At 46.3% G+C, this 14,748-nt stretch overlaps 2 protein-coding genes across 3 annotated transcripts; both read right to left on the reverse strand.

Moving 5' to 3' along the window:
* Window positions 1-44: 44 nt before the first annotated feature.
* LOC108135933 (cell wall protein DAN4) lies at window positions 45-11,231 on the reverse strand. Of its 2 annotated transcripts, none has more exons than XM_017256882.2 (3): window positions 10,951-11,231; window positions 5,328-5,542; window positions 45-4,055 (listed from the first exon to the last, which is right to left on the reverse strand). In XM_017256882.2, exons 2-3 carry the CDS (start codon window positions 5,519-5,521, stop codon window positions 359-361), a joined length of 3,891 nt encoding a protein of 1,296 aa, XP_017112371.1. In that variant the 5' UTR covers window positions 5,522-5,542; window positions 10,951-11,231; the 3' UTR covers window positions 45-358. The 2 variants fall into 2 exon arrangements, with proteins under 2 accessions (XP_017112371.1, XP_017112370.1); XM_017256881.2 differs by having other exon boundaries at window positions 5,328-5,556.
* On the reverse strand, window positions 5,720-10,923 carry LOC108135934 (NADH dehydrogenase [ubiquinone] 1 beta subcomplex subunit 2, mitochondrial-like). Its single transcript, XM_017256883.2, has 2 exons — window positions 6,157-10,923; window positions 5,720-6,095 (listed from the first exon to the last, which is right to left on the reverse strand). The coding sequence occupies exon 2, from the start codon at window positions 6,090-6,092 to the stop codon at window positions 5,790-5,792; it is 303 nt and encodes a 100-aa protein (XP_017112372.1). The 5' UTR covers window positions 6,093-6,095; window positions 6,157-10,923; the 3' UTR covers window positions 5,720-5,789.
* Window positions 11,232-14,748: the final 3,517 nt, after the last annotated feature.

Raw genomic sequence — 14,748 nt, forward strand, 5'->3', positions numbered from 1 at the left:
ATTAAGCAGTCCAAAGCTATTTGCTTATTAGAAGTCGCCTGATATTCCTTAACTATGTCGATATATCTTTATTTCAAGAGCTTTAGTTACACATATACATAGCATTAATTACGACTTTGTGCTTGACCTTGATCTCGCTGATTGACTCTTAAGCCTAGGCCCGACTTACGACTACGACTTACGACGGATTCTCGGATTCCCGGATCGCGAATCCCGAATTCCTTTTCCGAGGTGGAAGCAGATTTAGAGGACAGTGACTACAATAAATACATACACATTGGGATAGCAAACGGCTGGAAGAGGACGAGACAGCGGGGGAAACATATGTACAGCATATCCGGCCCGAAGGACCCTGCTACTAGGGAATCTTCACGGGCAGGAAGAGGCGCGGATCGCCGATCTTGGGGCTCAGTCGCACCACCACCTGATCATCGCTGTCGCCCACTTCGAGGAACGAGTTCCAATCGGCCAGGAAATAGAATCCGTTCTTCTTCTCCGGGGGCGGTGGCTCCTCGCTCACAGGGTCGGGTCCAAAGGAGTCGGCCAAATCGTCGAGCGATCCGTTCCGGGGCTCCTCTGTGGTGGTGGTGGTGGTGCTGGTGGTACTTGTGGTGCTCGCTGACTTCTCCTCCTCCTTGGCTGCTCCCTGAGTGTCCCCATCGTCGTTGTCCAAGCCCAGACTCAGACTGATCTTAGTGGGAGACTGGGTGGTCGTGGGCGGGTCTGGCTCCTTCTCCTCCTTCTCTGTGGTGGCATTTCCCTCACTCTGTCGCCTCGCCTTCAGGGTCTCATCCTGACCGTTTTGCAGGGACTGCAGATACGCGGCATCGGGACTGGGAGCAGTGGTCACCTGGTTCAGACTCACGTTGAGCTGTTGCAGCTCCTGGAGATTGCTGATGAGGCGCTGCAGCTCGCTGAGATTGCTCTTGGAGTCGTCCCTCTTCTCCTTGGGTGTCTCGGGCTCCGGCTTGGCCAGCTGATAATTGAGCTCACTGAACTCTGCCATTAGGTCGCCATCGAGCTCGCCCTCCCTGGCCTCGCCCTCGCCCTCGCCTCCGTCCAGATCTTCGACCTCGCCCTCGTCGCTGCGCCGGCGAAAGCCCAGTCCCTTGACCACCCCAATGGGCAGGCCCTGCTTGGGCGCCAGTTCGGTGCTCACACCGATCCTGTTGGCCGCCCGCTTGATGGCCGCCTCGATGATCTTGGTGGCACTGAAGACAGGCAGCTGGAGCCCGCTCTCCGTGGTGGGCATGTGCTCCGCGATGGGTCTGGGCACCTTGGGGCGGCTGGTGGTCAGCGAGAAGACCGCCGGAGAGGAGGTGTCATGCACTTGAGCGGGAGCCGCAGTGGTGCTGGTAGTGGTCGTAGTGCTGGTCGTGGATGTGGATGTGGATGTGGATGTAGAGGACGAGGTGGCCTGCAGCTGGCTCTCCAGCTGCTGCGACAGCTCGTTGGGCAGAGCCACGCCCAGTTTTTGCAGCTGTTGGGTGTTGTACAGCAGCTTCTGCAGCTCCTCCAAATCGCCCTTTTTGGGCCCAACTCTCGAGCTGGGCGTTGTGGGCGCCCTCCTGGCAGGCACAAAACGAGGATTGGCCGGCGTGGACGGCACCGTCTTGTAGATGGGCTGCATGTGCTGGTAGCTCTGGCGCTCGCCCGTATCCTCCAGGCTGCCGAGGAACTGCTGGAACTGGACAAAGTCTGGCGAGACTCCGCCGACTCCTCGCTGCGGATGCGCGGGCTGGCTCATGGCCAGTTCCCGCAGCTCCTCGCTGGAGGATTGAGTGGGCGTGGCCAGGGTGGGATTCGGCCTCTGGTAAACGGGCAGATCCAACTTTAGCTCGTGCTCCGGCTCCGGCTCCTGCTCCTGCTGCACCTCCTGCTCCTTGGCTGGCTGGGCATAGACGATGTGGGCTCCGTTGATGGTCTTCACATTTGGACTGCGCACCGAGGCGGCCGTGACCAGTTGGAACTGGGGCTGGGTCACGTGATCCGTCCGCAGCTGCACTCGCTCCAGCTCCTGCACCTTGCTTAACAGCTTCTGCAGCTGCACGTAGTCCTGGGGGCGCACCTCGTCCTGGAGCAGTCCGTTGCTCCGCTCGAAGTGGCTCAGCGGTCTCTGCCTGGCGGTGGAGGCAGCCGTGGAGATCTCCACTGCTCCTCTTCCGCCCGGCAGGAAGGAGGCGGAGGTCGGTGAGAGCGCCTGCAGGTGGGCAAAATCGTTGCTGGGTAGGGAGAACTCCGCCCTGGAGCCTGCCACGTTCCGGGTGAGGAAGTTGGGCGGCGTGGTGGTGGGCTGCTGCAGCTGCTCCAACTGCTGCACGCGGGTAATCAAGGCCTCGAACTGGGCATGGTCCACCGAGGGAGTGGGCTTAACCGTACTCGTGGTTGCCGGGGCGGCCGTAGTAGTAGTGGTAGTGGTAGTAGTTGTAGTAGTCGTCTTCGGCTGATGCTGCTTCTTCTTGCTGTTCCTGGCCTGCTCGTACAGCTTCTCCAACTCGCGATCGTCGCTCAACAGGCGCTGCAGCTGGAGCAGATCGACGGCACCCAGGGAGTTGGCCTGTCCCAATCCCAATCCCAAGCCCTGATTCCTCGAGGGCTTGACGGTTGTACTGGTCGTGCTCGTTGTGGTCCGGCTGGAATGCTCTAACTGCTGCAGCTGCTTCAGGATTCGCTGCAGCTCACGGGCTTCGTTTTGGGCGGGCGAGGGAGTGGTGGTGGTACTGGTGGTGCTGGTGGTGCTGGAGAACCGGCTGCTCAAGGACTGCACGCTCGGACTGGCTGCCTTAATCACGTTCTCCGGGTTGATCTTCAGCTTCTCCAGCTCCTGGAGATTCTGCAACAGCTTGGACAGTTCATCGGAGCTGGTGGGCGTGGGCTGGTGGTTGCCCGCGCTGGCATAGTTATGGTCTATATTCGGATCGATTCGCCGGCGTGGCTTCTTGGCCTCAATGAGCAGGGGTTCCCCATGGGTGATGAGTGGCTGTGGAGCCGGTGTGGTGGTCGTGGTGGTGCTGCTTGTGGTGCTGGTTGTGGTGCTGGTGGTGGTGCTCGTGGGAGCCTTCCTCTTGGGCTGCTGCGATTGTAGTCGCTCCAGTTCCTGCAGGTTCTCCAGCAGCTTGGCCAGCTCCGCGTTTCCCGTCGGCGGCAACCGGGCCGTGGCCGTGGACAGCTCCGTATGGGCACCGGTGGGCTCCTCCGTGGGCTTCGCCAGTCCCTCCTTCTTCAGGGCCTTCGGAGCCTTCTTCACAATCCCAAAGCGGGTCAGGTAACCCTCGATTTCGGGCTTCACCCGCAGCTCTTCACCAATGTTCAAGGGCTTGAAGTTTGAGTAGGCCTCCGGCCGGATGCGAGCTCCTTGGAGACCCCGCAGATCGGCCACCGCCACCACGGACGGCTGAGGGGCACTCTCCGCCGGGTAGAAGTCGTCCAGGGCATACCGCTTGTGGGCGGAGTCGCTCTTGCCGCCCGACACGATGCCCAGGCTTTCGAGGATGTCCGCCACGGGCTTCACCGTGCTGGTAGCGGTGGCGGTGGAGATGGAGGTGGCCGTGGGCTTGGGTTTCCTCAGGAACTGCGCGTTCTTGGCACTGTAGTGGGAGCTGAATCGATGGCTGGCAGGGTGCGGTGCAGGGATAGCTGGGATAGCTGCCGCCGTGACCGGCTTGAAGTCCTGGTAAACCACCGGCGGCGGAGCGGGCGGATGATAGGTGGTCGCCAGCGGCATGGGCCTGAACTGCTGCTGCAGGCCGTAGGATGGCTTGTAGGTGGTGGCCGCCACCGCTGGATTGCCCCCAGGCACCGTGCTCCGCGGCAGGGCACTGGGATCCGCGGTGAGGAACTTCACGGGATCCGGCGGCGTGTAGGCATCGATCACGCGCGTCACCGGAGGCCGCGTGTACAGCTCCTGCAGGTTCTCCTCCGTGTTGTTGTCCGTGTTGAAGGGCAGCACGAGCATGAGGGCGCGCATGCTGTCCGCCCGGCTCATGTCACCGGCCTCCAGGCTCTTCTCGTACTCCTCGCGGGTCACCTTCTCGTACAGCTCCTCGATCTCGCCACTGCGGTAATGGGTAGGAGGAGGGGAAGGGGGTTTCAGAATCGCCCTGGCTTTGTGTAGAGTACACACAGAATAAAGAAGCATGTGTAGAATCAACCATTTACTATATTGACTTAAACGGTCGTGGCCGCAGCCTACCCATAAAATGTTTGAGTAATTGTCCTGCTTCCTTTTTTTGCACATTTTTTTTTTTTATCTGTTGCTATTTTATTATTATCCTTTGTATTAATTATTTTATTATTTTCAGCGCTTCTATCTCGCGATCCGAGGCGGGACCCGAACTCAAATCTAATTCACAATTAATAATAGTACTTAGACTAATTCATAAAACAGCAAACTAAATGGCAAAATTAATTCGTCTTTCTACCATTTTGATTGTTATAAAACTATTTAATGGCTCAAAAATTAAACTTATGCTTGCTACGTTTGCAGACAACACAGCAGTCTTCTCGAGGGCAAACTGCATCTATGACGCCACAGACATCTTCAGTGCTACCTAAAACTTTTTGAGAATGGGGCCTGTAGCTGGAACATCTGCATCAACCCAGAGAAGTGCGCTGTGGTGTCGCACAGTCTGAGGAAGGATTCGTGTCGGGGAACTCCTGTTGCAGAAAAACGAGCACAAATATTGGATCCTCTCCTAACCTCCGCCAAGCACGTGAAGAATGTTTAATGCAACCTTGAGAGCAAAGCCAGGAAGCTGTACTGGCTACTTAAGACCAGAAACAAGCTCAGCTTGGCCAACAAAGTGCGCATCTACAAAGTTATCCTGGCACCAACCTGAAGATATGAAGTCCAGGTCTATGGCATGCGGCCCACAGCAATCTTGACCGCATCCGGACTTTCCAAAGCAAGTTCCTCCGCAGGATCTCTGAGGCAGAATGGTGCGTTCGCAACACGGACATTGCCAAAGAGCTGCAATCCCCGTGATAGTAGATGTCATTAATAAGCAAGCTGCATCATACCTTGCGATGCTTACATAACATCAAGACTGGCTGAACGACGAACCCGTAGATCTCCTAAACTATTACAAATCCTTACTTGTACCGTAGACAACAATAAGCAACAACCCCAAAATTTTGCACCCTCCCATCCCTATACTAAAAATTGCTATATAAGTGTATGGTATGGTACACCATATGGTATAAATCCATTAATATTGTTGTTATATAGTTAAAAAAAAATACACGACGATTTTGTGTGTAGTAAAGTAATCATTTTTCTGTGTTGATTTTACATATGCTTTTTTTCTGTGTGTAGTGTAAGCACTCACCGCGTTAACCTGGGCAAAGCCGGATCGTTGGCCAGGATCTTCTGCACCTCGTCGATCGTCTGCTCGATCTCTGGGGGCTGGAAGAAGCTCTTGTCCAGCTGCTGCCGAGCATTGCCGCCCTGGATGGTGGGCAGAGCCCGTGTCACGCCCCCCAGCTGAAGGAGGGCGACCAGCGCCAGGCACTCACGGATCATCCTCGTGGATCAGGTGGAAGACTGCAAGGAAAATACTGAAAAATATAGTTCTTAGATTGGTTTAATTCTCTATATAGCAAATATTTTTGGTTAACTTATTTTTTTTTTTATTAGATTGGTTTTTAAGTGACGTTTTCCGAAACACCTTTTGACCTTTTTAAATTCGATTTTGAAATAAAACACCCATTAAACGAATTCATATATATATATTTTTTTTTTACGTTGTTTATTTAATACTTGGTATATAAACTTGAATGTCATTAAATATTCAAACACCTCCTTTTGGAATACCCAACTCGCAGTTGCTCCATTTCAGTGGGTTGGGGTAATCGAATTCTCCCGTTACATGGTCGGGCTCATGCCAAAAGTGCCAAATTACCCACCACCACATGGCGCCGCCAACAATTGTCGCTCCCATTCTGGTTGCCTTAGAATGCGGCGGGGGGGGATTGCGGTAAGAAACGACATGACTTTCTCTTCGAATTACATTGCGTACATTGCGTGCCAAAATCCTGCGGCTCATACAACCGATTGGGGCTCGAAAATAATTTGCTTTAAGAGCAATATTCATAGTCTGCAAGAATTGTCAAAATATTCAGCGACAACAAAAATTATGTTCTTTCCTTTCGAAATACCTGCACTTTTGAGTCCTTGGCTCTTTTAACTGAAATTTCTTTTCGGAAAGTCTGCGTTTAAATGTTGTCTTGTAATTTAGGATAGATTTTCTTGAAATTTTAACAATGGCTTCCTATGTTTGTAGAAAACTGGCCTAAAACCAGCACTTCCAAGTATATAACTTTTCTTAAAGGTTCGTGGATTATTTTTCTTCAAATCTGCGTTTAGATGTTGGCTTGTAATTTCGGGTCGATTTTCTTGAAATTTTAACGATGTAACCCCTTTTTGTTTATACAAAAATTGTCTTTGCAGTTAAGTTGCTTAGGACCATAACTTTTCTTAAGCTCTCCGATTTTGAAAAGGCACACCTCTTAATGTAAATGGTTTAATTCCCTTCCAATTTGGGCCAATTTTATTGATGATCTCCTATTACAGGACTATGCATAAAGGTGTCTCAGACCTGCAAATGTTGTGCCCATAAGGTATGAAAAAACGAAATAGTTTTATTAAAAATATTTAAAAAGCTACAATTCCGAAGTTAGTTATTAAGTAATCTTTACTCGGACATCCCGTAAAAGTTTGGTCCACTGAAAGTAACTTGGCCAAAAGTAATATGACACCTTTCGCTTTCGTGTTTCTATCGATCTCGCCCTCTCGGTTTTGACTAACGACCCATCGACCAATCAAGCATATTAATTGCATATTAGCCCCCGTCTGACCACTTCCAGTTCGGTAGCCTCATGAACGTGGGTACGGGGTTTTTCACAATCACAGATCGCGACTTCTCGAGCGGATCAGCGGAGTGAGAAGCACAAATTTCCGCCCAGGAAAAGGCGAACGGGAGAAATAATAACCGACTGACAAAGAAATCAAATGAAATGCATGACAAATTTTCGTTAAGAGCTGACAGCGACGACGAAAGCAGAAAAAATATTACCCAAAGACGGCGACAAATATGTGGACAAGTGTACACGTTTATTTAACCAACGAAGGCAGCAAACAAGACGTAACTCAAAATCAGAAAACTGTTTCTGCGGGGCGACCGAGGTGGCAATTACTATCATTTGTTAAGATTTTCAAGGATTACGCAACCGGAGAGAGAGTGTGAGGATCCCAAGATCAGGATGAGGCTGATGCAAGAGCCGAATGCGAGGGAAATGGATGGCCATAAAAATGGAGTTGGAGAGGTGGAGAGTTGGAGCCTGCAGCGAAGATTTTGTCCAATTTATGGCGTGACGACTTTTCGGCGGCTAAGGAAGGATGAGGAGGGGAGAAGTAGGGGAGGTCGGTACTCCATATATATTGAACCTATCGGAGCGTTTAGTTTTCACTTAATTGTCGTAGTTAAATCATAAATTTAATGACAAAGACGTGGACGATGTTGTCCAGCAGCGAGGCCGTTGGCGGTATGAACTGTTAGATAATCTGGTCGAAAAGCTAGTTATGGCCGAGCTATGCCGCTCTAACTGAGCTGAACTGAACCAACTGAACCAACTGAACTGCGACTACGTGCCGGGCATACTAAACGAGCGACAAACGGGGCAAATTGCAGTCGGAATTGGGATTGGAATGGCGGTTGATCATCTCAGAGTACCTTTTGGAATGCTGTCGGTTGAGATACATATACGTAGTGCAGAGTTCTCTTTCTTGAGCTCCATTGGCAAATGGACTGCCAATCTGGCGGGCAACGACCCTTGTATATTTTGCTCCTCCACCATAGTGCAATGGTTGTTATGAATAGTCTCAGGAAGGGGTACAGAAATATAGTATAAATAATCAAACTATATTCCAATATCAGAGACATTTTGTTAAAATATCTGGAATATAACTCAAGTGGATGTTTCAAAATCATTGTCGCAAGCATAGAATGCAGTTATATAATTTTGACCGAGGAGAAATAACCACAGCCCTTGACTTCTTAAATACTCGTAATTCCATACCAAGACTTACTCATTGCGCTTCTAATATTAACAGGTTTTGATAGTTCAGTCCAAAATGCTTTACTCGCCTTACAAGGCGCATACGCAACTTAAATAAGGGGGAAAACTGATTTCAAATTTCATAATCCACATTACTTTGTGTGCTGACTTCATGCGTGTGTATGGACCGTATTACTCAAAACGCAAATAATTTGTTACCACGGCAGCAGCAATCTTGAGTGAGTGCATTTCCAATCCAGCAGAGAAAAACCACAATAGTCGAGACGATGATAATGGTGATGACGGCGCCGCTGAAGCGCAATGAGCCCAGAGCAACTGTGTGTGTGGTAACAATTAAATTCACTAATTCCATTATTAACTGCACAATAAAAAAACCTAGTCTGTGTCTGGGACACACTTCAGGCCAATTGAGTCGACTGCTCTACTTCATTTTCAACATTTTTCGATTCCATATTTTACGATCGTTATTAAATCGGACACCTCGTACGTTGAGGCGGAAGCATGCCGAAAGTCCGAGTTAAAGGCCTTGATCAAGGGCGAAATAGATCAGCATATGTAGGAAATGTTAAATAATAGTCAGTTTTCCTGCTAATGTAACTCGACTTCTGACAAAGCAATTAAAGTCAAACTTTGGAATCATCTGGCTTATAGAGAGGATGAAGTTAAAGTGTCACTTTGATGAGTGTTTAGCTTCTGATGGTTTTATGCAAATCAACTTTGGCTCTTCTACAACGATTTATCAGAAAACTTGTTGTAAGTTGTTTATTGTGACTTAAACGGTTGTGAAATACTTTACATATAAAATATTAGGAAACTAAGATAACTTGTTAAAATAGCTATCGCTAAGTGCCAAAATTGGATCAAAATCATTTGACAATACGGTACCAAACACATCGCACACATTTTGCTCCCAAGCCCTTGGCTCGAATGACTTTAACCCTGAACTTTTACGGCTTTTACAGTCACCCCTTTATTCCCAATCCCCACCCTTTGGCCAACAATCACACGGCAATTTACGGCAACAAGCGCGAAAAGAGAGGAAACAGTGGGCTTCATAAAACCAAAAGACAATTGTCTTCGGCCCAAGCGTCCACTTCATTACTTTGGCTTAATCAAGAGCAATGGGCACTTAGCCTTGCTTCAAGCTGGCCAACAGAGGTCAGGTTGATTAACTAGTCATTAATCTGGGCGTAGTCGAGAAGCAAAGTAAAGATAACTAAAGGGAAGCAGGTTGCAGCGGTATCGTTTCTTGGAAGTGTAATCTGAAAAAAATATTTCGAAAACTGTGTCAAAGCTTCCGGAGCAACCAAAAGACCCAGAAGAGTAAGTACATACTCCAGTCGAGTCCATGTCCTCATATTAACCTAACATATATCACTATCACTTTTTGCTAATTAGAGTTCCCAAAAATTATATAATTTAAGCTCATTCTCGGAAGTTTTCAATGTTAAATGTCTGCTGATGCCCCCACAAAATAAGGTCCCCGACATTCGTCTATGTCTCCTCCCTTTTTCATTCCTGGGAACCGGCTGAGGTGGGCTGTGGGTTGCTCTGAAGGTCACCTTTCTGGCTGCGCATCTTTAAAGCCATTTCCGGCTCTGGGTTTTGAATTAGCGTTGAGAAAGCGCTGCTCTCACTCCGAATCGGACGATTAGTCAGCCGACAGGCGACAAATTCGTCAGCACTCCATTATCTGCAGCCTCCACAGCACTTTTACTCCTAACCAGGCGGTTTTCCTCGTTTCGCCAGTCGCCAGACCAGTGGACCAGCTTGATCTCTTGTGGCAGCGGTGGATTCTATTTAAGCCAACATAGCCAGCCATAGCATATGACAAGTGAATGTTGTTTGGGCGGCCAGGAAAAGCCAGTAACTAGCCCCAAAACTGAGCCAAGTCGCTGATGAGGCGACTAACTTGGCCAACTGGCTTTGGCTTTACTTGGACGTTTGCTTTGGGTTTGGGTTTGGGCTTGGCTTTGATTTTAGATTTGGCTTCGCATTCGGGTTCGGACTTGGACTCGGGCTTATTTGGATCTATTTGACTTGTTTATTGGCACTTTTACCCAGTCGATTGATTTCTTGCCATAGCAGATGGCTAATTATTGTTTTTATTATTGTTCGCTCCTCTTCACTTTGTTTGTCAAGTTGTTTCGTTCGGTGTTGTTTCCCTTTTTATAGGCACTTTCACCAGCGGATTGCCGAAAAAACAACGACAGTAATATTAAATATTAAAATACTTTACATGCCTTTGCCTTTGCTTTTGCTTAATTTCCAAACGGCTTTTTTCTTATTTTAGTTTCCAGTTTATTTTGCTTTGGCTTGCTGCTATTATAAGCTATGAAAAGTGTCACTGGAATTATGTTGTTGTCGTTGTCTCACTGCCAGTTGTGGTGATTATAATGGAACGTAATTCACCAGGTTACTTAATTAGCCTGGTTTTTTTTTGTTTTGGTAAAGCGAATGGCTTTGAATTGAATACAAAGTATACCATTTAATAAAAGCTTTGCAAAGGTGTTTTGAGTTAAGTTACTTGACATTTTGCAGCCCTTAAGACATGAACCCTAAATAAAAGATGCTGTTAAAGCAAATATGATTGACTTTTCAATATTCCGATTTAGCTACTATAAGGTTTTGTAAGCAAAAAAATACGTAAAACAAGATTCGTAACTAAACAATTTACGGTTTAATAAAATCGCATTAAACCAAGCATTGCACATGCAACTCAATGCCCTTGTGTCAAGGTCGCTGAGGTGGTGCAGCCAATTCCATTCACGACTCACAAGTTCGTTGCCTAAGTCTTTTGTTTGCCGACTGCTTTTCACCACCAATCACAATGCACCCCCTCGCAATTTATAGTGGTCAACCATTTTCAATTACATTTTCAATTTTCGGCCGGTCACGTTCGCCGATCACTAGAAAATCCAAATTTAAAATCGAATCGAGACGCTTTTTCACAACTTCCAGAGGCGTCAAACTTTCAATGCACACACAGCACACAGTTAAAAAATGTATAAAAAGAAAAACCGAAATTAAATCGAAGCAAAACGCGAACACGCGACTGGCGCTTGGCTTCTGTATCGATTTCGGTTCGTTTTCGGGCTCAAGCGCATGCGCGGCCTGCAGACCATTTTCAATGAGCGTTCGCAGCGTACTGAGCCCGGCCGAAAGTCGTCTTGGCCAACTCCGCTGCCGCCACTGCCGCCACTATCGCCACTGCTGCCGCTGCCCCTTTTGCTGCCCCTTTTGCTGCCAACGCTGCTGCTGCTTCGACCTGTCTTTCAGAAGTCGGAGCTAGAAAATACTCGATCTTAAATATGGGCTCACTAAGACTAATTCGAAATGCATGAAAATGTTGTGTCAAATAGATACTAACTATTTATCTAACTTAAACGATTACATAAAATGCTTCATTGTTAAACCACTTAAATTAAGTAATGCAAAACAATACTTCTAAAAGCATTGTAAAAAAATTGATTCATGTTAGGTTGCAATGTTTTCTATCTCTATAAATATTTATTTGATAAACACAAACTAAAAAAAACCTTTAATAAGGAATATCTTAAACCTTTGTCGATCTCGAAATCAGTTTTTCACCATAGTCTTTTGTTTGTATACTCTGTAATTTATAGTTTAGGCAGTGTTTGGAAGTACCGAGAAATTTACGCACGCTTTTTTTTTGTTTTCTTTTAAATGTTTATATAATCAGATTTGTAATTTTTAACTTACATAGATACTTCATCAGTTGTGTACCTTTTACCTTTCCTATATATTTATTTTGCGAATATATTGTTTCTTACCTAGCTCCAAAACATTGACTTTAGGCAGCATAAAATGTACAACTTCTCCGATTAGTTGGTCGATCGCCGGCCAAAGTGGCTAGCTCGCCTTGACCAAGTACACTGCGAACCGCGATCAGGTGGAGTTTGGTGGGTCGGGGAAGGTGAACAGCATTCTGCCATGGACGGCAGACGGATGATAGATGCAGACAGGTTTCGGTGACGGGCATTTCACTTTGCCCAGCAGCCAGCCGCTTCTTCTAAGCTCTTTCCCCAATTGATAAAATCGATGCGTTTTTTCTCGCTTTCTGCTTCGAAAGATTGTTTTGGTTTTTTGTTACAATATGGCTCTGGTTGCATAATAAAGCGCACGCACAAGGAGAGTGGCCACTGGCCAGCTAAAGTCCCTCAATTGTCGATGGGCTTGAATGCACTTGAAGTCCAGTGGTTCCCATTAGTATAAGTTGAACAGTAGCCTCAGGGGGCTCGCCAGCCAAATGGTCAAAGAGTGGGTGTGTTCTGTGGTTGGGTTCTCACTAGTGGTCCCATTTAACAATATGCAGGCTCGAAAAGAAGATCTTAAAGTTTAAAATTAAATCCCACTCGAAGGACCAAAATTTCTTGGTGTGGCAGCAAGATTGCATTTCTATGGTTATAGTATTTTTTAAAATGCTATCTCGTAGAAGTCAAAGTCTTCTCGTTGTAATGAGTTTGTTTACATAAGTGCTCACGTATACCAAGTTTTTCGACCCCTCCCGCCTAGGTGCTCTACTAACTTTTGGGTTTAATTTGCGCTTGGCACGTTTAGCCTGAAAAAATTTAAGCAATTTTTGGTTATTTGTAACACTTGCCATTTAAACACAAAGATGTTTACCTCTGACTGGGGGAAGAGCCACGCCAAGCCGCCTTTTGTGTGTGACAGCATTTGACACAATTTAACGCTGACGCGACAAATTCGTCTGCGGTCTTGGCTTGGCTGAGCCGTGTGCCGTGCCTCACTCAAGTCGTTTTCGGGAGGGGTTGGTGGTATTTATTTGGTGCGCTTGCGCTTTGAGTTTGTCTTTTGCACAAACTGAAATTGCAACACGGAAAGCAACAAAGAGACCAAACAAAACTGAAACAACAAATTATAAACAAAAACTGAAACTGAAAAATGACATAGCCATAGCCCATAAACGCTTGACAAGACACGGCCAAAATGCTTTGCAGAATGGAGTGGGGCTTGGAATGGAACTTTGGAGCATCAAGCGAAATATGAAGTGCTTTTATGTGCCATGGATGAGCAAAGTGAAGTTGAGCAACGACAAACATAACTCGCTAGCTGAATACCTTCAGGACTTAAAGACTACACATCTTCTCGCAAAAGTTTATAACTCTTATGTCCTGAACTTAGCTAATTAAAGTTTCGTTTTTTCACAGCTTGCACGCGGGACTTCGATTTTTAATGTGAATGCTGTATCTGTTTACCCTTATTGAGCACTTAGTTTTATTAGGGCTTAACCATTTAAAATTTGGATAGAATGAAGAAACTTCACTACAGTAATATCAATTACTCTCAATCAAAGAACCTGCCGAAGCAACTGATTTAAATTTACACAATCGACTCGCTGCTGCACTTGTCGTCTTCCGCGCTCTCCCCTTTCTCCACCCCTTTCTCTGCTGTTGCTTTTACTTTATTCGGCCATTCACTTTCTCCACGTTTTGTTTGCTTTGCTAATTTCGGATCCGCAGCAACAATAAAACAACAACAACCGGGCTTCTCGCCCGGCAGCGAAAAGTGAAACAGACGGCCAGCAAAACGGACGCAAAGCTGCTGCTGCTTACACTGCTGCCGCTAAAAAGTCGTATGCAAAATTCCGAGAAATTATCCAATCGCGTGGCTAAGATTATCCAATTCGAGTCAATCCAATCTAAATCAAATCCGATTGCGAAATATGCATAAATGCATGCATATGTGAATTCATGATCCAATACCGATCGGACCGCTAGTAATGACCCCTCCCCAGTGATTTCGACACCTGCTAATGGTGCTCCAATTCTAAAGCCTATAACCGAACCCAGCGGCAATTACCTTACAATGCCAAGTTCATTGCTCAAGTCTTTCGATTTCGGGAGAGGCGGTAGTCCCCATCAAATCGACAAGAAACAAGGCTAAATCAATCGAATAATCGCTATTTTAAGGTAGAGCGAAATTACTTCTAAATTGATATACTTGTTATAATTATAAACCTATCGAAACCTTTATTTTTAAATTATATTAAATGATGATTAAATTTCCCACAGCTGACTGTCTTACATAATCCGGACCAGACTGTGAAAAAAAGCAAACACTGGAAACTCGAGGTGAACTCGAGAACCTCCACATCGTCCCTCCTTTTTCCGTATGTCCCCGTTTTCGGCCAGAATAAACAGGAAGTTCCTTTAAGTTCCCCGGGAAATCTATTCAAAATTGGGAACATGCTTCTCCGGATCTCAGGTGATTGGAGCGTATTCAATTGGTTTGCATTTGATTTAAATGACCCAAAAGAAAAACTGAAAGTTGACGAACGTAGCAGAGCAAAGTAACAATTCAAAACCGGCTTTATTGTACGTATATATACATTTAAATATTACGTATCCGATCAAAGATAATGTTCTTTAGGTGTATGAATGAAACTCTTTTCCTACAAATGCCTGTACTCCATGTTTAAAAAAACTCAAGAAATTACAAGATACATCTATTGGGTTCTTTAAGTTTTAAGACATAACAAAGTGGCAGACAGCAGTAAAATATTAAATCACTTGCATTAGCTTTTATTGACAATTTTAAAATTTTATATTTTGAATATTTGAACAAGATTATAAGACACATTATAATGTGTCTCAGTGTTAAGATATATGAATGTTCCGTAATTTTCAT

Source organism: Drosophila elegans, unplaced genomic scaffold, assembly GCF_018152505.1.
Source record: "Drosophila elegans isolate 14027-0461.03 unplaced genomic scaffold, ASM1815250v1 contig_149, whole genome shotgun sequence".
Taxonomy (NCBI): domain Eukaryota; kingdom Metazoa; phylum Arthropoda; class Insecta; order Diptera; family Drosophilidae; genus Drosophila; species Drosophila elegans.